Consider the following 22,891-nt stretch of genomic DNA (forward strand, 5'->3'; position numbering starts at 1 on the left):
GAAGACGGTTTAATGATATAATCATTATTTCTGAAATTAATGTGCGTGTCAAATTATCAGAAGTTGGTGGCTAACCAAAACAATCTGATGTATACATTTTGAACAGAAAAGATTAAAATTCAACTGAATTTCAAACAATCTAAATCAAGTCATATTTTCCAAATTACTTTAAAAAAATCGACTAAATATGCAGATATCCAAATTGACAATGGGAAACTTTACTTTCATTCAGGTGATACTATTGAGAAAGGGTTTCCAAATTGTCAATGTTAAGAGACTATTTGCTGTTATAATTCATTCAGAAATTAATGTGATGCATGTTTTACTTCAAATCCTAAATTGGAGTACAAGTATACTTTCTTATCAAAATATATTTCATTAGAGTATAAATTTGAAAAAGAAATTTTGGACTTATTTGTAATAAATTTTCAAGCTGTTTCTCCAGGGAAAACTGATTTTATTACCTTACGACTATTAACAGTTTAAGTACAATTGTAATGACAAAATACCTACATCATCATCTAGGCATCTACAATTAAATCATCTTCACGGCAAGTACTGTATTTTCTTCTTCTTCTCTTTTGGCCCGTCCATCTGTAATACATATTCAAAATATTTTAATATCTATCAGACAAATATTAATAAATAAAAAAAAAATATACTTACTTTCTGATGCATATGTTACCTGTTCCGACGTAAATATCCTGGGGCTGGTATCTGAAACAAAAACAAAATAAGTTCAAAAATATTGAACCAAATATAAAACTTAAAAAATTTGCTCCTTTAATGTTTTTTTTCTTTCAAAATATCTATAAAGAAAAACTGGCATTAATGGCAGCCATCATCATAAGTCAATTGCTCTTTTTGACTATATATCATTAACTTATTTTCATTTTAAATCTATATTTCAATCAGTAATGAAGACGGTTTAATGATATAATCATTATTTCTGAAATTAATGTGCATGTCAAATTATCAGAAGTTGGTGGCTAACCAAAACAATCTGATGTATACATTTTGAACAGAAAAGATTAAAATTTAACTGAATTTCAAACAATCTAAATCAAGTCATATTTTCCAAATTACTTTTAAAAAATCGACTAAATATGTAGATATCCAAATTGACAATGGGAAACTTTACTTTCATTCAGGTGATACTATTAGAGAAAGGGTTTCCAAATTGTCAATGTTAAGAGACTATTTGCTGTTATAATTCATTCAGAAATTAATGTGATGCATGTTTTACTTCAAATCCTAAATTGGAGTACAAGTATACTTTCTTATCAAAATATATTTCATTAGAGTATAAATTTGAAAAAGAAATTTTGGACTTATTTGTAATAAATTTTCAAGCTGTTTCTCCAGGGAAAACTGATTTTATTACCTTACGACTATTAACAGTTTAAGTACAATTGTAATGACAAAATACCTACATCATCATCTAGGCATCTACAATTAAATCATCTTCACGGCAAGTACTGTACTTTCTTCTTCTTCTCTTTTGGCCCGTCTATCTGTAATACATATTCAAATTATTTTAATATCTATCAGACAACTATTAATAAATAAAAAAAAAATATACTTACTTTCCGATGCATATGTTACCTGTTCCGACATAAATATCCTGGGGCTGGTATCTGAAACAAAAACAAAATAAGTTCAAAAATATTGAACCAAATATAAAACTTTAAAAATTTGCTCCTTTAACGTTTTTTTTCTTTCAAAATATCTATAAAGAAAAACTGGCATTAATGGCAGCCATCATCATTGGTGAATTGCTCTTTTTGACTATATATCATTAACTTCTTTTCATTTTAAATCTATATTTCAATCAGTAATGAAGACGGTTTAATGATATAATCATTATTTCTGAAATTAATGTGCGTGTCAAATTATCAGAAGTTGGTGGCTAACCAAAACAATCTGATGTATACATTTTGAACAGAAAAGATTAAAATTCAACTGAATTTCAAACAATCTAAATCAAGTCATATTTTCCAAATTACTTTAAAAAAATCGACTAAATATGCAGATATCCAAATTGACAATGGGAAACTTTACTTTCATTCAGGTGATACTATTGAGAAAGGGTTTCCAAATTGTCAATGTTAAGAGACTATTTGCTGTTATAATTCATTCAGAAATTAATGTGATGCATGTTTTACTTCAAATCCTAAATTGGAGTACAAGTATACTTTCTTATCAAAATATATTTCATTAGAGTATAAATTTGAAAAAGAAATTTTGGACTTATTTGTAATAAATTTTCAAGCTGTTTCTCCAGGGAAAACTGATTTTATTACCTTACGACTATTAACAGTTTAAGTACAATTGTAATGACAAAATACCTACATCATCATCTAGGCATCTACAATTAAATCATCTTCACGGCAAGTACTGTACTTTCTTCTTCTTCTCTTTTGGCCCGTCTATCTGTAATACATATTCAAATTATTTTAATATCTATCAGACAACTATTAATAAATAAAAAAAAAATATACTTACTTTCCGATGCATATGTTACCTGTTCCGACGTAAATATCCTGGGGCTGGTATCTGAAACAAAAACAAAATAAGTTCAAAAATATTGAACCAAATATAAAACTTTAAAAATTTGCTCCTTTAACGTTTTTTTTCTTTCAAAATATCTATAAAGAAAAACTGGCATTAATGGCAGCCATCATCATTGGTGAATTGCTCTTTTTGACTATATATCATTAACTTATTTTCATTTTAAATCTATATTTCAATCAGTAATGAAGACGGTTTAATGATATAATCATTATTTCTGAAATTAATGTGCGTGTCAAATTATCAGAAGTTGGTGGCTAACCAAAACAATCTGATGTATACATTTTGAACAGAAAAGATTAAAATTCAACTGAATTTCAAACAATCTAAATCAAGTCATATTTTCCAAATTACTTTAAAAAAATCGACTAAATATGCAGATATCCAAATTGACAATGGGAAACTTTACTTTCATTCAGGTGATACTATTGAGAAAGGGTTTCCAAATTGTCAATGTTAAGAGACTATTTGCTGTTATAATTCATTCAGAAATTAATGTGATGCATGTTTTACTTCAAATCCTAAATTGGAGTACAAGTATACTTTCTTATCAAAATATATTTCATTAGAGTATAAATTTGAAAAAGAAATTTTGGACTTATTTGTAATAAATTTTCAAGCTGTTTCTCCAGGGAAAACTGATTTTATTACCTTACGACTATTAACAGTTTAAGTACAATTGTAATGACAAAATACCTACATCATCATCTAGGCATCTACAATTAAATCATCTTCACGGCAAGTACTGTATTTTCTTCTTCTTCTCTTTTGGCCCGTCTATCTGTAATACATATTCAAATTATTTTAATATCTATCAGACAACTATTAATAAATAAAAAAAAAATATACTTACTTTCCGATGCATATGTTACCTGTTCCGACGTAAATATCCTGGGGCTGGTATCTGAAACAAAAACAAAATAAGTTCAAAAATATTGAACCAAATATAAAACTTAAAAAATTTGCTCCTTTAATGTTTTTTTTCTTTCAAAATATCTATAAAGAAAAACTGGCATTAATGGCAGCCATCATCATTGGTCAATTGCTCTTTTTGACTATATATCATTAACTTATTTTCATTTTAAATCTATATTTCAATCAGTAATGAAGACGGTTTAATGATATAATCATTATTTCTGAAATTAATGTGCATGTCAAATTATCAGAAGTTGGTGGCTAACCAAAACAATCTGATGTATACATTTTGAACAGAAAAGATTAAAATTTAACTGAATTTCAAACAATCTAAATCAAGTCATATTTTCCAAATTACTTTTAAAAAATCGACTAAATATGTAGATATCCAAATTGACAATGGGAAACTTTACTTTCATTCAGGTGATACTATTAGAGAAAGGGTTTCCAAATTGTCAATGTTAAGAGACTATTTGCTGTTATAATTCATTCAGAAATTAATGTGATGCATGTTTTACTTCAAATCCTAAATTGGAGTACAAGTATACTTTCTTATCAAAATATATTTCATTAGAGTATAAATTTGAAAAAGAAATTTTGGACTTATTTGTAATAAATTTTCAAGCTGTTGTCCAGGGAAAACTGATTTTATTACCTTACAACTATTAACAGTTTAAGTACAATTGTAATGACAAAATACCTACATCATCATCTAGGCATCTACAATTAAATCATCTTCACATCAGTACTGTATTTTCTTCTTCTTCTCTTTTGGCCCGTCTATCTGTAAAACATATTCAAATTATTTTAATATCTATCAGACAACTATTAATAAATAAAAAAAAAATATACTTACTTTCCGATGCATATGTTACCTGTTCCGACGTAAATATCCTGGGGCTGGTATCTGAAACAAAAACAAAATAAGTTCAAAAATATTGAACCAAATATAAAACTTTAAAAATTTGCTCCTTTAACGTTTTTTTTCTTTCAAAATATCTATAAAGAAAAACTGGCATTAATGGCAGCCATCATCATTGGTGAATTGCTCTTTTTGACTATATATCATTAACTTCTTTTCATTTTAAATCTATATTTCAATCAGTAATGAAGACGGTTTAATGATATAATCATTATTTCTGAAATTAATGTGCGTGTCAAATTATCAGAAGTTGGTGGCTAACCAAAACAATCTGATGTATACATTTTGAACAGAAAAGATTAAAATTCAACTGAATTTCAAACAATCTAAATCAAGTCATATTTTCCAAATTACTTTAAAAAAATCGACTAAATATGCAGATATCCAAATTGACAATGGGAAACTTTACTTTCATTCAGGTGATACTATTGAGAAAGGGTTTCCAAATTGTCAATGTTAAGAGACTATTTGCTGTTATAATTCATTCAGAAATTAATGTGATGCATGTTTTACTTCAAATCCTAAATTGGAGTACAAGTATACTTTCTTATCAAAATATATTTCATTAGAGTATAAATTTGAAAAAGAAATTTTGGACTTATTTGTAATAAATTTTCAAGCTGTTTCTCCAGGGAAAACTGATTTTATTACCTTACGACTATTAACAGTTTAAGTACAATTGTAATGACAAAATACCTACATCATCATCTAGGCATCTACAATTAAATCATCTTCACGGCAAGTACTGTATTTTCTTCTTCTTCTCTTTTGGCCCGTCCATCTGTAATACATATTCAAAATATTTTAATATCTATCAGACAAATATTAATAAATAAAAAAAAAATATACTTACTTTCTGATGCATATGTTACCTGTTCCGACGTAAATATCCTGGGGCTGGTATCTGAAACAAAAACAAAATAAGTTCAAAAATATTGAACCAAATATAAAACTTAAAAAATTTGCTCCTTTAATGTTTTTTTTCTTTCAAAATATCTATAAAGAAAAACTGGCATTAATGGCAGCCATCATCATAAGTCAATTGCTCTTTTTGACTATATATCATTAACTTATTTTCATTTTAAATCTATATTTCAATCAGTAATGAAGACGGTTTAATGATATAATCATTATTTCTGAAATTAATGTGCATGTCAAATTATCAGAAGTTGGTGGCTAACCAAAACAATCTGATGTATACATTTTGAACAGAAAAGATTAAAATTTAACTGAATTTCAAACAATCTAAATCAAGTCATATTTTCCAAATTACTTTTAAAAAATCGACTAAATATGTAGATATCCAAATTGACAATGGGAAACTTTACTTTCATTCAGGTGATACTATTAGAGAAAGGGTTTCCAAATTGTCAATGTTAAGAGACTATTTGCTGTTATAATTCATTCAGAAATTAATGTGATGCATGTTTTACTTCAAATCCTAAATTGGAGTACAAGTATACTTTCTTATCAAAATATATTTCATTAGAGTATAAATTTGAAAAAGAAATTTTGGACTTATTTGTAATAAATTTTCAAGCTGTTTCTCCAGGGAAAACTGATTTTATTACCTTACGACTATTAACAGTTTAAGTACAATTGTAATGACAAAATACCTACATCATCATCTAGGCATCTACAATTAAATCATCTTCACGGCAAGTACTGTACTTTCTTCTTCTTCTCTTTTGGCCCGTCTATCTGTAATACATATTCAAATTATTTTAATATCTATCAGACAACTATTAATAAATAAAAAAAAAATATACTTACTTTCCGATGCATATGTTACCTGTTCCAACATAAATATCCTGGGGCTGGTATCTGAAACAAAAACAAAATAAGTTCAAAAATATTGAACCAAATATAAAACTTTAAAAATTTGCTCCTTTAACGTTTTTTTTCTTTCAAAGTATCTATAAAGAAAAACTGGCATTAATGGCAGCCATCATCATTGGTGAATTGCTCTTTTTGACTATATATCATTAACTTCTTTTCATTTTAAATCTATATTTCAATCAGTAATGAAGACGGTTTAATGATATAATCATTATTTCTGAAATTAATGTGCGTGTCAAATTATCAGAAGTTGGTGGCTAACCAAAACAATCTGATGTATACATTTTGAACAGAAAAGATTAAAATTCAACTGAATTTCAAACAATCTAAATCAAGTCATATTTTCCAAATTACTTTAAAAAAATCGACTAAATATGCAGATATCCAAATTGACAATGGGAAACTTTACTTTCATTCAGGTGATACTATTGAGAAAGGGTTTCCAAATTGTCAATGTTAAGAGACTATTTGCTGTTATAATTCATTCAGAAATTAATGTGATGCATGTTTTACTTCAAATCCTAAATTGGAGTACAAGTATACTTTCTTATCAAAATATATTTCATTAGAGTATAAATTTGAAAAAGAAATTTTGGACTTATTTGTAATAAATTTTCAAGCTGTTTCTCCAGGGAAAACTGATTTTATTACCTTACGACTATTAACAGTTTAAGTACAATTGTAATGACAAAATACCTACATCATCATCTAGGCATCTACAATTAAATCATCTTCACGGCAAGTACTGTACTTTCTTCTTCTTCTCTTTTGGCCCGTCTATCTGTAATACATATTCAAATTATTTTAATATCTATCAGACAACTATTAATAAATAAAAAAAAAATATACTTACTTTCCGATGCATATGTTACCTGTTCCGACGTAAATATCCTGGGGCTGGTATCTGAAACAAAAACAAAATAAGTTCAAAAATATTGAACCAAATATAAAACTTTAAAAATTTGCTCCTTTAACGTTTTTTTTCTTTCAAAATATCTATAAAGAAAAACTGGCATTAATGGCAGCCATCATCATTGGTGAATTGCTCTTTTTGACTATATATCATTAACTTATTTTCATTTTAAATCTATATTTCAATCAGTAATGAAGACGGTTTAATGATATAATCATTATTTCTGAAATTAATGTGCGTGTCAAATTATCAGAAGTTGGTGGCTAACCAAAACAATCTGATGTATACATTTTGAACAGAAAAGATTAAAATTCAACTGAATTTCAAACAATCTAAATCAAGTCATATTTTCCAAATTACTTTAAAAAAATCGACTAAATATGCAGATATCCAAATTGACAATGGGAAACTTTACTTTCATTCAGGTGATACTATTGAGAAAGGGTTTCCAAATTGTCAATGTTAAGAGACTATTTGCTGTTATAATTCATTCAGAAATTAATGTGATGCATGTTTTACTTCAAATCCTAAATTGGAGTACAAGTATACTTTCTTATCAAAATATATTTCATTAGAGTATAAATTTGAAAAAGAAATTTTGGACTTATTTGTAATAAATTTTCAAGCTGTTTCTCCAGGGAAAACTGATTTTATTACCTTACGACTATTAACAGTTTAAGTACAATTGTAATGACAAAATACCTACATCATCATCTAGGCATCTACAATTAAATCATCTTCACATCAGTACTGTATTTTCTTCTTCTTCTCTTTTGGCCCGTCTATCTGTAATACATATTCAAATTATTTTAATATCTATCAGACAACTATTAATAAATAAAAAAAAAATATACTTACTTTCTGATGCATATGTTACCTGTTCCGACGTAAATTTCTGGGGCTGGTATCTGAAACAAAAACAAAATAAGTTCAAAAATATTGAACCAAATATAAAACTTAAAAAATTTGCTCCTTTAATGTTTTTTTTCTTTCAAAATATCTATAAAGAAAAACTGGCATTAATGGCAGCCATCATCATAAGTCAATTGCTCTTTTTGACTATATATCATTAACTTATTTTCATTTTAAATCTATATTTCAATCAGTAATGAAGACGGTTTAATGATATAATCATTATTTCTGAAATTAATGTGCATGTCAAATTATCAGAAGTTGGTGGCTAACCAAAACAATCTGATGTATACATTTTGAACAGAAAAGATTAAAATTTAACTGAATTTCAAACAATCTAAATCAAGTCATATTTTCCAAATTACTTTTAAAAAATCGACTAAATATGTAGATATCCAAATTGACAATGGGAAACTTTACTTTCATTCAGGTGATACTATTAGAGAAAGGGTTTCCAAATTGTCAATGTTAAGAGACTATTTGCTGTTATAATTCATTCAGAAATTAATGTGATGCATGTTTTACTTCAAATCCTAAATTGGAGTACAAGTATACTTTCTTATCAAAATATATTTCATTAGAGTATAAATTTGAAAAAGAAATTTTGGACTTATTTGTAATAAATTTTCAAGCTGTTTCTCCAGGGAAAACTGATTTTATTACCTTACGACTATTAACAGTTTAAGTACAATTGTAATGACAAAATACCTACATCATCATCTAGGCATCTACAATTAAATCATCTTCACATCAGTACTGTATTTTCTTCTTCTTCTCTTTTGGCCCGTCTATCTGTAATACATATTCAAATTATTTTAATATCTATCAGACAACTATTAATAAATAAAAAAAAAATATACTTACTTTCCGATGCATATGTTACCTGTTCCGACGTAAATATCCTGGGGCTGGTATCTGAAACAAAAACAAAATAAGTTCAAAAATATTGAACCAAATATAAAACTTAAAAAATTTGCTCCTTTAATGTTTTTTTTCTTTCAAAATATCTATAAAGAAAAACTGGCATTAATGGCAGCCATCATCATTGGTCAATTGCTCTTTTTGACTATATATCATTAACTTATTTTCATTTTAAATCTATATTTCAATCAGTAATGAAGACGGTTTAATGATATAATCATTATTTCTGAAATTAATGTGCGTGTCAAATTATCAGAAGTTGGTGGCTAACCAAAACAATCTGATGTATACATTTTGAACAGAAAAGATTAAAATTCAACTGAATTTCAAACAATCTAAATCAAGTCATATTTTCCAAATTACTTTAAAAAAATCGACTAAATATGCAGATATCCAAATTGACAATGGGAAACTTTACTTTCATTCAGGTGATACTATTGAGAAAGGGTTTCCAAATTGTCAATGTTAAGAGACTATTTGCTGTTATAATTCATTCAGAAATTAATGTGATGCATGTTTTACTTCAAATCCTAAATTGGAGTACAAGTATACTTTCTTATCAAAATATATTTCATTAGAGTATAAATTTGAAAAAGAAATTTTGGACTTATTTGTAATAAATTTTCAAGCTGTTTCTCCAGGGAAAACTGATTTTATTACCTTACGACTATTAACAGTTTAAGTACAATTGTAATGACAAAATACCTACATCATCATCTAGGCATCTACAATTAAATCATCTTCACGGCAAGTACTGTACTTTCTTCTTCTTCTCTTTTGGCCCGTCTATCTGTAATACATATTCAAATTATTTTAATATCTATCAGACAACTATTAATAAATAAAAAAAAAATATACTTACTTTCCGATGCATATGTTACCTGTTCCGACGTAAATATCCTGGGGCTGGTATCTGAAACAAAAACAAAATAAGTTCAAAAATATTGAACCAAATATAAAACTTTAAAAATTTGCTCCTTTAACGTTTTTTTTCTTTCAAAATATCTATAAAGAAAAACTGGCATTAATGGCAGCCATCATCATTGGTGAATTGCTCTTTTTGACTATATATCATTAACTTATTTTCATTTTAAATCTATATTTCAATCAGTAATGAAGACGGTTTAATGATATAATCATTATTTCTGAAATTAATGTGCGTGTCAAATTATCAGAAGTTGGTGGCTAACCAAAACAATCTGATGTATACATTTTGAACAGAAAAGATTAAAATTCAACTGAATTTCAAACAATCTAAATCAAGTCATATTTTCCAAATTACTTTAAAAAAATCGACTAAATATGTAGATATCCAAATTGACAATGGGAAACTTTACTTTCATTCAGGTGATACTATTAGAGAAAGGGTTTCCAAATTGTCAATGTTAAGAGACTATTTGCTGTTATAATTCATTCAGAAATTAATGTGATGCATGTTTTACTTCAAATCCTAAATTGGAGTACAAGTATACTTTCTTATCAAAATATATTTCATTAGAGTATAAATTTGAAAAAGAAATTTTGGACTAATTTGTAATAAATTTTCAAGCTGTTTCTCCAGGGAAAACTGATTTTATTACCTTACAACTATTAACAGTTTAAGTACAATTGTAATGACAAAATACCTACATCATCATCTAGGCATCTACAATTAAATCATCTTCACGGCAAGTACTGTATTTTCTTCTTCTTCTCTTTTGGCCCGTCTATCTGTAATACATATTTAAATTATTTTAATATCTATCAGACAACTATTAATAAATAAAAAAAAAATATACTTACTTTCGGATGCATATGTTACCTGTTCCGACGTAAATATCCTGGGGCTGGTATCTGAAACAAAAACAAAATAAGTTCAAAAATATTGAACCAAATATAAAACTTAAAAAATTTGCTCCTTTAATGTTTTTTTTCTTTCAAAATATCTATAAAGAAAAACTGGCATTAATGGCAGCCATCATCATTGGTCAATTGCTCTTTTTGACTATATATCATTAACTTATTTTCATTTTAAATCTATATTTCAATCAGAAATGAAGACGGTTTAATGATATAATCATTATTTCTGAAATTAATGTGCGTGTCAAATTATCAGAAGTTGGTGGCTAACCAAAACAATCTGATGTATACATTTTGAACAGAAAAGATTAAAATTCAACTGAATTTCAAACAATCTAAATCAAGTCATATTTTCCAAATTACTTTAAAAAAATTGACTAAATATGTTGATATCCAAATTGACAATGGGAAACTTTACTTTCATTCAGGTGATACTATTAGAGAAAGGGTTTCCAAATTGTCAATGTTAAGAGACTATTTGCTGTTATAATTCATTCAGAAATTAATGTGATGCATGTTTTACTTCAAATCCTAAATTGAAGTACAAGTATACTTTCTTATCAAAATATATTTCATTAGAGTATAAATTTGAAAAAGAAATTTTGGACTTATTTGTAATAAATTTTCAAGCTGTTTCTCCAGGGAAAACTGATTTTATTACCTTACAACTATTAATAGTTTAAGTACAATTGTAATGACAAAATACCTACATCATCATCTAGGCATCTACAATTAAATCATCTTCACGGCAAGTACTGTATTTTCTTCTTCTTCTCTTTTGGCCCGTCTATCTGTAATACATATTCAAATTATTTTAATATCTATCAGACAACTATTAATAAATAAAAAAAATATATACTTACTTTCCGATGCATATGTTACCTGTTCTGACGTAAATATCCTGGGGCTGGTATCTGAAACAAAAACAAAATAAGTTCAAAAATATTGAACCAAATATAAAACTTAAAAAATTTGCTCCTTTAATGTTTTTTTTCTTTCAAAATATCTATAAAGAAAAACTGGCATTAATGGCAGCCATCATCATTGGTCAATTGCTCTTTTTGACTATATATCATTAACTTATTTTCATTTTAAATCTATATTTCAATCAGTAATGAAGACGGTTTAATGATATAATCATTATTTCTGAAATTAATGTGCGTGTCAAATTATCAGAAGTTGGTGGCTAACCAAAACAATCTGATGTATACATTTTGAACAGAAAAGATTAAAATTCAACTGAATTTCAAACAATCTAAATCAAGTCATATTTTCCAAATTACCTTAAAAAAATCGACTAAATATGTAGATATCCAAATTGACAATGGGAAACTTTACTTTCATTCAGGTGATACTATTAGAGAAAGGGTTTCCAAATTGTCAATGTTAAGAGACTATTTGCTGTTATAATTCATTCAGAAATTAATGTGATGCATGTTTTACTTCAAATCCTAAATTGGAGTACAAGTATACTTTCTTATCAAAATATATTTCATTAGAGTATAAATTTGAAAAAGAAATTTTGGACTTATTTGTAATAAATTTTCAAGCTGTTTCTCCAGGGAAAACTGATTTTATTACCTTACAACTATTAACAGTTTAAGTACAATTGTAATGATAAAATACCTACATCATCATCTAGGCATCTACAATTAAATCATCTTCACGGCAAGTACTGTATTTTCTTCTTCTTCTCTTTTGGCCCGTCTATCTGTAATACATATTCAAATTATTTTAATATATATCAGACAACTATTAATAAATAAAAAAAAAATATACTTACTTTCCAATGCATATGTTACCTGTTCCGACGTAAATATCCTGGGGCTGGTATCTGAAACAAAAACAAAATAAGTTCAAAAATATTGAACCAAATATAAAACTTATGCTCCTTTAATGTTTTTTTTCTTTCAAAATATCTATAAAGAAAAACTGGCATTAATGGCAGCCATCATCATTGGTCAATTGCTCTTTTTGACTATAAATCATTAACTTATTTTCATTTTAAATCTATATTTCAATCAGTAATGAAGACGGTTTAATGATATAATCATTATTTCTGAAATTAGTGTGCGTGTCAAATTATCAGAAGTTGGTGGCTAACCAAAACAATATGATGTATACATTTTGAACAGAAATGATTAAAATTCAACTGAATTTCAAACAATCTAAATCAAGTCATATTTTCCAAATTACTTTATAAAAATCGACTAAATATGTGGATATCCAAATTGACAATTGGAAACTTTACTTTCGTTCAGGTGAGAATATTAGAGAAAGGGTTTCCAAATTGTCAATGTTGAGAGACTATTTGCTGTTATAATTAATTCAGAAATTAATGTGATGCATGTTTTATGTCAATTCCTTAATTGGGAGACAAGTTATCTACAATTACAATACATTATTATTAAAATATATTTCATTAGAGTATAAATTTGAAAAAGAAATTTTGGACTAATTTGTAATAAATTTTCAAGCTGTTTCTCCAGGAAAAACTGATTTTTATGACCTAACAAATTTTAACATAGTTTTAAGTACAATTGTAATGACCAAATACCTACATCATCATTATCTGGCAACTACAATGAAACCATCTTCCTTCAGGTCTAGGACTGTATGTTCCTCTGGGCTCCAACTGTCTGTAATATAAACTAAAACTATTTTAATATTTATGAGACAACTGTTAGTAAATTAAAAAAAAATATACTTATATTAGAGAAAGGGTTTCTAAATTGTCAATGTTAAGAGACTATTTGCTGTTATAAGTAATTCAGAAATTAATGTAATGCATGTTGTATGTCAAATCTGGGAAATATGGGATATACATTTCCCAACTTATTCGGAATTCAAGAGCTTGCAGCTCCTACTCAGACTTTGTAAAACATCACCAGTGTCTGAGCAGAAAGTTGATGAACCAGGGGTATGTTAAAGAACGTCTCGTCCTTTTTCTAAAAAAATTCATCGGAAGGTACCAAGACCTTGTTGATAAATATTCGATATCAACTTCACAAATAATACATGATGGTCTTGAAGTATAGATTCTGCGTACTGACGCTGTTTATCATCTTAATAACGTGTTACAGTGTTCTTTTATTTGTCTTTATTAATATTACTTTTACTGTTTGGTCTGTTTTTGGTGATATACATTTGATGTGGCTCTGTACTTATGCATCCCGTCATTGTGTTGCTTGTATTATTTTTCATTTTTACTTGTGTGCTTTGTCCTTGTGACTTTTTATGTTTCTTTGATACATATGACGTGTCTCAGTACTTTAAACATCCCGCTATTGTGTTATTGTTCTATTATAATTTTTGCATACTTTGAACAACAAAATTATTTTATATCTCTACCTGTGTGACATTTACATTCTGACAGACGTCAAACACGCGATTCTACGCCAGAGTTAATGTTAAAATTACGATTCGGTCCCATTGCTTAAAATCTCTCGATCCTTTAAGGGTTGATTTGGCATACATAAATAAAATACAAAAATAAGTAAGCAATGAACGAGGTTGTTAAATGTGATATATGCTTTTTTTGTACTTCTTTGTTAAATATTTGTTTGTTTTTGTTGTATTAAGATTGTGACACAGCAATGACTGATGTACCCCTATTTTGACATTTTTACCTATTATGTCTGTTTGTTTTATTCACGCATCGTTGTCAATGTAGTGGAATTTGATGCGACTGTCATACAAGTGAGAGGTTTAGCACTATAAAACCAGGTTCAATCCACCATTTTCTACATAAGAAAGTGCCTGTACCAAGTCAGGAATATGACAGTTGTTGTCCATTCGTTTGATGTGTTTGTGCTTTTGATTTTGCCATTTGATTACGGACTTTCCGTTTTGAATTTTCCTCTGAGTTCAGTATTTGGGTGATTTAACTTTTTCCTAAATTAAAACGATAATAAAGACAACAACACCCATCATTTACTGCATGGTAAGAGTTTAATCTGGTCGACATGTTTCGCCAACAAGCGTGGCGTCTTCGGGACAATATTACATATGAAATCAAACAGTGAAGTACAAATTTTGCTGTTGTGTGGTTCGCCGAAAGTAACGTAACAATAGAGGTTGTTATGACGACGTTATAGATATAAATAGAAAGTGAAAGTTAAATAAGAATCTAGTTAAAAGTGAAAGTTAGTCAATAAAGTTATTAACGATGTGGTTAGCTGCTATTCTCACACGTCTGTGTAGTTGTTCTCATGGAGGTTTCTAGTGGTATTATTGTAGAAATGATGAAAGTAGATCATAAAATGTCAGTTCATTTCCAAATTGGACAACACCCCACTGGCCATCCCATACCAATTCAACTGGCTTCGCTCCGAGGGAGGTACTGCTTCCAATTGCGTTGGTAATAGGGTGAAGTGAATGATCGCTGCAATTTTGGGAATTGTAAATCTTGGTAGATTCGTTCAAAAAAATTTACTTTGCTAATAAAGTGTTCGTGGATCAAGCTTTTTTTTGGGATCCATCTGATGAGTTAAGCCTCTTTCGACTGATTTTTATAGTTCGTTCTTATGTTGTACTGTTACACCACTGTCCCAGGTTAGGGGGAGGGTTGGGATCCCGGTAACATGTTTAACCCCACCACATTCTGTATGTATGTGCCTGTCCCAAGTTAGGAGCCTGTAATTCAGTGGTTGTCGTTTGTTTATGTGTTACATATTTGTTTTTAAATTGTTTTGCATTTGTCATTCCGGGGCCTTTTATAGCTGAATATGCGGTATGGGCTTTGCTCATTGTTGAAGGTTGTACGGTGACCAATAGTTGTTTCATTGGCAATCATACTACATCTTCTTTTTAATATAAACAAATATATCCCTCTATATAGGGATAATTTTATCCCTCTTGAGAAGGGTAACGTTATTCCTCTATACAGGTATAAACACCATATAGAGGGTTTATTCCAAACCTGTCCACCAGAGACCAAATGACATAGAAGCTAACAACTATATGTTGCCATAAGGCCTTCAATAATGAACCAAAGTCATATTATATAATCAGATATAAAAGGCCCCGAAATGAAAAATGCAAAACAATACAAATGAAAAAAAAAACAGTTTGATATAGGTACAAAAAAAAGAAAATACAAAATGATATGCAGCAAAAACCAACTGCCACTGAATTATAGGCTCCTGACTTGGGACAGGCACAAACAGAATGTGGCAGGGTTAAGCTAGTTTGAAGGTGCCAACCCTCCCCTAACCTGGGATAGTGGTGTACAGTACATTATAGGAACAAGCTATAAAAATCAGTTGCAAAGGGCTCAATTCATCAGTTTATTCTAAAAAAAATCTGTTTATGATAAAAATTCAAATTTAACCCATATGATCCTATATAGAACTATTCTTATTTCTATTTATTTCTCCAATCGATTTACACAAAATAGCATTCATACCGGTCTACTAGACAATAAGACTTCGTAGGTTCATATCGTTTGCATTCAACATTTTTTATCGGATATTTTTTTACTATCCATGCTGAACCACGAACATTCATAGTAAACAAACATATCCGATAAAAAACGCTGAATGCAAAGAATGCAAACGATATGAATGTACGAAGTCTCATATTATAGGAATGACCGGTCCACTCGATCCGAAACGTTCAGTCAATTTTCTGATTGTCATTTTATAATACATGTATTAACACTCCTTTTCGACAGTTACCAAAATAAACTTCACATTCATTCTGTGTCTAAGTAACAACATGAACTATTACTAGACCATTATTATGTTATTAATAATGAAAGAATAAAACTAACCTTCCAAATTAATTCCATTATGGTATGAGTTGAAAAATTGGAACAATACAATAGAAATAACCCGCCAAATAATTGTAACCAATTAAAACAGAGATTACAGTGTGATCTAATGAACCGTGATGTCTACGATCAGAGGTGTTTATTAAATCCTGCCGGATTCGCGGGGCCGTAACCATTGATGAGGCAGATTCCACGGGGGAGCTACCATTTGATTTTTATGGTGGGTGGGGAAGTTGGGAAGGGGGGGGGCTAGGATGAAACTTGAAATAAAATGCTCCGCAGGGCGCAGCTTGATACGACCGCAGAGGTCGAACCCTGAACAGTTGGGGCAAGTATGGACACAACATTCAAGCTTGATACAGCTCTGAATTTGGATTGTGATTAAATATTTGACACAGCATAGGTTTCTGACACAGAATGAATGTGGTCTAAGAACTTAAAAATTTTAAATTGGACATTCACCTATTATGGTCCAATATCCAAAATCTAAATACATGGTTAGATTCAGCATATCAAAGAACCCCAAGAATTCAATTTTTGATGAAATCAAACAAAGTTTAATTTTGGACCCTTTTGACCTCAATGTGGACAAAGTTGATAACGGGGCCCAAAAATCAAAAATCTAAATACATGGTTAGATTCAGCATATCAAAGAACCCCATATATTCAATTTTTGTTGAAATCAAACTTAGTTTAATTTTGGACCCTTTGGACCTAAATGTAGACCAATTTGAAAACGGAACCAAAAATTAAGAATCTAAATACACGGTTAGATTCGGCATATCAAAGAACCCCAATAATTCAATTTTTGATGAAATCAAACAAAGTTTAATTTTGGACCCTTTGGACCTCAATGTGGACCAATTTAAAAATGGGGCCCAAAATCCAAAAACTTAATACACGGTTAGATTCAGCATATTAAAGAACCCCAAGAATTCAAGAATAAAACCCCATTGAAATTGGTCAAGAAATAAGCAATTTATACGAAGTATCTTCTTTTGCACAATACTGTGCAATTGAATATTTCTTGCTATTGCGCAATATTGTGCTATTGGATATTTCTTGCTATTGCGCAATACTGTGCAATTGAAGATTTCTTGCTATTGCGCAATACTGTACAATTGAAGATTTCTTGCTATTGTGCAATACTGTGCAATTGAAAATTTCTTGCTATTGCACAATACTTATTATATAATAATTTACACAGTTGGCGTCGTCGTCGTCGTCCGGCGTCGTCCTGCGTCGTCCGAAGACACATTGGTTTTCGCACAATAACTTAAGTTTAAGTGAATGGATCTCTATGAAATTTTACCATAAGGTTCAATACCACAAAAGGAAGGTTGGGATTGATTTTGGGGGTTATTGTACCAACAGTTAAGGAATTAGGGGCCAAAAGGGGCCAAAAATAAGCATTTTTGTAACTTCCAGACATAACTTGTGTGTTAGTGTATGGATCTCTCTGACATTGTACCACAAGGTTCCATATCACAAAGGGAATGCTGGGATTAATTTTGGGGGTAATTGCCTCAAAATATTAGGAATTAGGGGCCAAAAAAGGGGCAAAAAACAAGCATTTTTCTAGTTTCCAGACAATAACTTGTGTTCAAGTGTATGGATCTCTCTGAAATTGTACTGCAAGGTACCATACCACAAAGGGAAGGCTGGGATTGAGTTTGGGGGTGATGAATCATAAGGGGGTTCAAAAAATTTGGGGGGGGGGGATTTTTTTTTTTCCTTTTTTTTCTTTTTTTCCTTTTTTTTTTCTTTTAAAATTTTCCATTTTAAGTTGGTTATTTCTGATTTATATTTAAAAGCAAATAATAATGATATGGTAAGAGATACACATCAGTTTTTTTTTGTGCAAAATAAAGGGGGGGGGGGGGGGGTCAATACGCAACAGCATGGTGTATTGCACAAAAGCAAATATAAATTCAAATAATATAACCAATTCTAAGTTCTTTGACTACATTTATTCTGTGTCAGAAACCTATAATGTGTCAAATATTTAATTACAATCCAAATTCAGGCCTGTATGAGTATCAAACGCGAATATTTTGTCCATTTTTGCCCCAACTGTTCAGGGTTGGACCTCTGCGGTCGTATCCAGCTGCGCTCAGCGAAACATTTTATTTATGCTTATATCAAACATTTAGAAAAACTTCATGCTAAGACAGTTGGGAGCAATATGGTTTTGAAACTTCAACTTTACCTCTATAAGAGTAGCGAACTGCTCCAAGTTTCTATGTCTATAAAACTGAGAATGGAAATTGGGAATATGTCAAAGAGACAACCCGATCAAAGAGCAGACAACAGCCGAAGGCCACCAATGGGTCTTCAATGCAGCCAGAAAATCCCGCACCCGGAGGTGGTCCTCAGCTGGCCCCTAAATAAAATTGTGTACTAGTTCAGTGAAAATTGACGTCACACTAAACTACAAAACATATAAATGAACTGAAATTAAAAAAACATATAAGACTAACAAAGGCCAGAGGCTCCTGAATTGGGACAGACGCAAAAATGCGGTGGGGTTAAACATGTTTTGTGAGATCTCAACCCTCCCCCTATACCTCTAGCCAATGTAACTATATCTATATATCATGGTGACCTGTAATATCAGTTGTCCAACACAATTGTGCAATTACTGTAAATTCAGAAATTATTGTGAGGTTTTTATTACTGCGAATAATGCGACTACTTGAGTACTGCAATTATAAGAACTCGCATTCTGATATCAAATACATATATCTGTATGAAGTTTTTCCTAAAATCGCAATAATTAAACTCGCATTTTAGTTAATTCTTCAAAAATTCAAAAATCGCAATAATAAATGCACGCAATAATTTCTGAATTTACAGTAATCTTGTGTCAATTGTGTATACAGACTCATAAAAGAAACAAAATTACCAGACTTGACTCAATGCATGTGTCTTTAGACTACTGGTAACTTCATTTTTTTTCTTAACCAGATGAGGATAGTTAAAACTTGCATTTCTAGTTTATTGTAAAGCAGATGTGTTTGCTACCAAGCTAGTCATCATGACCCATATGTCATGTTTGATAAGACACTGATATATCTGAAACTGTTGTTAAAGTGTATGGTCTTGAGATAAAAGATCATCTGGCACTTACTTGCATGGAGATGAGGAATAACTCAGTTTGTCAGAATTAACACAAAGTTGAAAAAAACACATTGTGATATTTGTTTTGTGAATATATAACTTTATTAAGGTAATATCTCAATGTGAATTAACTTTTTTCATGCAATTCTGTAACAATTGGAGTTGTATAAAAACATTTGCATACATTTTTGATTAACCAATGTTAATGACAGAAACAGAATACAGGACTACTTTGGCTGTCTTGTCTGACCTTCAAATCTTTCATGGCAGCAAAGCAAATAAAATGCTCCGCAGGGCGCAGCTTGATACGACCGCAGAGGTCGAACCCTGAACAGTTGGGGGAAGTATGGACACAACATTCAAGCTTGATACAGCTTTGGATTTGGATTGTGATTAAATATTTGACACAGCATAGGTTTCTAACACAGATTGAATGTGGTCTAAGAACTTAAAAATTTTAAATTGGACATTCACCTATTATGGTCCAATATCCAAAATCTAAATACATGGTTAGATTCAGCATATCAAAGAACCCCAAGAATTCAATTTTTGATGAAATCAAACAAAGTTTAATTTTGGACCCTTTTGACCTCAATGTGGACAAAGTTGATAACGGGGCCCAAAAATCAAAAATCTAAATACATGGTTAGATTCAGCATATCAAAGAACCCCATATATTCAATTTTTGTTGAAATCAAACAAAGTTTAATTTTGGACCCCGATTTGGACCAACTTGAAAACTGGGCCCATAATCAAAAATCTAAATACATGTTTAGATTCAGCATATCAAAGAACCCTAAGAATTCAATTTTTGTTAAAATCAAACTAAGTTTAATTTTGGACCCTTTTGACCTTAATGTAGACCAATTTGAAAACGGAACCAAAAATTAAGAATCTAAATACACGGTTAGATTCGGCATATCAAAGAACCCCAATAATTCAATTTTTGATGAAATCAAACAAAGTTTAATTTTGGACCCTTTGGACCTCAATGTGGACCAATTTAAAAATGGGGCCCAAAATCCAAAAACTTAATACACGGTTAGATTCAGCATATTAAAGAACCCCAAGAATTCAAGAATAAAACCCCATTGAAATTGGTCAAGAAATAAGCAATTTATACGAAGTATCTTCTTTTGCACAATACTGTGCAATTGAATATTTCTTGCTATTGCGCAATATTGTGCTATTGGATATTTCTTGCTATTGCGCAATACTGTGCAATTGAAGATTTCTTGCTATTGCGCAATACTGTGCAATTGAAGATTTCTTGCTATTGTGCAATACTGTGCAATTGAAAATTTCTTGCTATTGCACAATACTTATTATATAATAATTTACACAGTTGGCGTCGTCGTCGTCGTCCGGCGTCGTCCGAAGACACATTGGTTTTCGCACTCTAACTTTAGTTTAAGTGAATGGATCTCTATGAAATTTTACCATAAGGTTCAATACCACAAAAGGAAGGTTGGGATTGATTTTGGGGGTTATTGTACCAACAGTTCAGGAATTAGGGGCCAAAAAGGGGCCAAAAATAAGCATTTTTGTAACTTCCAGACATAACTTGTGTGTTAGTGTATGGATCTCTCTGACATTGTACCACAAGGTTCCATATCACAAAGGGAATGCTGGGATTAATTTTGGGGGTAATTGCCTCAAAATATTAGGAATTAGGGGCCAAAAAAGGGGCAAAAAACAAGCATTTTTCTAGTTTCCAGACAATAACTTGTGTTCAAGTGTATGGATCTCTCTGAAATTGTACTGCAAGGTACCATACCACAAAGGGAAGGCTGGGATTGAGTTTGGGGGTGATGAATCATAAGGGGGTTCAAAAAATTTGGGGGGGGATTTTTTTTTTTTCCCTTTTTTTCTTTTTTTCCTTTTTTTTTTCTTTTAAAATTTTCCATTTTAAGTTGGTTATTTCTGATTTATATTTAAAAGCAAATAATAATGATATGGTAAGAGATACACATCAGTTTTTTTTTGTGCAAAATAAAGGGGGGGGGGGTCAATACGCAACAGCATGGTGTATTGCACAAAAGCAAATATAAATTCAAATAATATAACCAATTCTAAGTTCTTTGACTACATTTATTCTGTGTCAGAAACCTATAATGTGTCAAATATTTAAATACAATCCAAATTCAGACCTGTATGAGTATCAAACGCGAATATTTTGTCCATTTTTGCCCCAACTGTTCAGGGTTGGACCTCTGCGGTCGTATCCAGCTGCGCTCAGCGAAACATTTTATTAATGCTTATATCAAACATTTAGAAAAACTTCATGCTAAGACAGTTGGGAGCAATATGGTTTTGAAACTTCAACTTTACCTCTATAAGAGTAGCGAACTGCTCCAAGTTTCTATGTCTATAAAACTGAGAATGGAAATTGGGAATATGTCAAAGAGACAACCCGATCAAAGAGCAGACAACAGCCGAAGGCCACCAATGGGTCTTCAATGCAGCCAGAAAATCCCGCACCCGGAGGTGGTCCTCAGCTGGCCCCTAAATAAAATTGTGTACTAGTTCAGTGAAAATTGACGTCACACTAAACTACAAAACATATAAATGAACTGAAATTAAAAAAACATATAAGACTAACAAAGGCCAGAGGCTCCTGAATTGGGACAGACGCAAAAATGCGGTGGGGTTAAACATGTTTTGTGAGATCTCAACCCTCCCCCTATACCTCTAGCCAATGTAACTATATCTATATATCATGGTGACCTGTGATATCAGTTGTCCAACACAATTGTTCAATTACTGTAAATTCAGAAATTATTGTGAGGTTTTTATTACTGCGAATAATGCGACTACTTGAGTACTGCAATTATAAGAACTCGCATTCTGATATCAAATACATATATCTGTATGAAGTTTTTCCTAAAATCGCAATAATTAAACTCGCATTTTAGTTAATTCTTCAAAAATTCAAAAATCGCAATAATAAATGCACGCAATAATTTCTGAATTTACAGTAATCTTGTGTCAATTGTGTATACAGGCTCATAAAAGAAACAAAATTACCAGACTTGACTCAATGCATGTGTCTTTAGACTACTGGTAACTTCAATTTTTTTCTTAACCAGATGAGGATAGTTAAAACTTGCATTTCTAGTTTATTGTAAAGCAGATGTGTTTGCTACCAAGCTAGTCATCATGACCC

The 22,891-nt window shown here is 30.3% G+C and overlaps 1 protein-coding gene across 48 annotated transcripts in view; it reads right to left on the reverse strand.

The window, feature by feature from the left end:
• LOC127733114 (hepatocyte growth factor receptor-like) overlaps nt 1-22,891 on the reverse strand; it is a 143,852-nt gene that overhangs the window by 22,020 nt on the left and 98,941 nt on the right. The window contains exons 1-12 of one of the 48 annotated variants that reach the window (XR_007996761.1): nt 16,606-16,659; nt 13,394-13,471; nt 10,623-10,703; nt 9,703-9,906; nt 8,785-8,987; nt 7,867-8,068; nt 6,948-7,151; nt 5,109-5,312; nt 3,272-3,475; nt 2,353-2,556; nt 1,434-1,637; nt 514-717 (exon numbers count right to left, since the gene is read on the reverse strand). Coding sequence is in view for 3 of the 48 variants with exons in the window: in XM_052242403.1 (XP_052098363.1) it covers nt 6,178-6,200; nt 12,635-12,666; nt 13,394-13,471 (133 nt within the window). In the remaining 45 variants the exon portion in view is untranslated. The other 47 variants (XR_007996766.1, XR_007996763.1, XR_007996758.1 and 44 more) reach the window with 47 other exon arrangements.

Source organism: Mytilus californianus, unplaced genomic scaffold (assembly GCF_021869535.1).
Source record: "Mytilus californianus isolate M0D057914Y unplaced genomic scaffold, xbMytCali1.0.p SCAF_3, whole genome shotgun sequence".
NCBI classification, from domain to species: domain Eukaryota; kingdom Metazoa; phylum Mollusca; class Bivalvia; order Mytilida; family Mytilidae; genus Mytilus; species Mytilus californianus.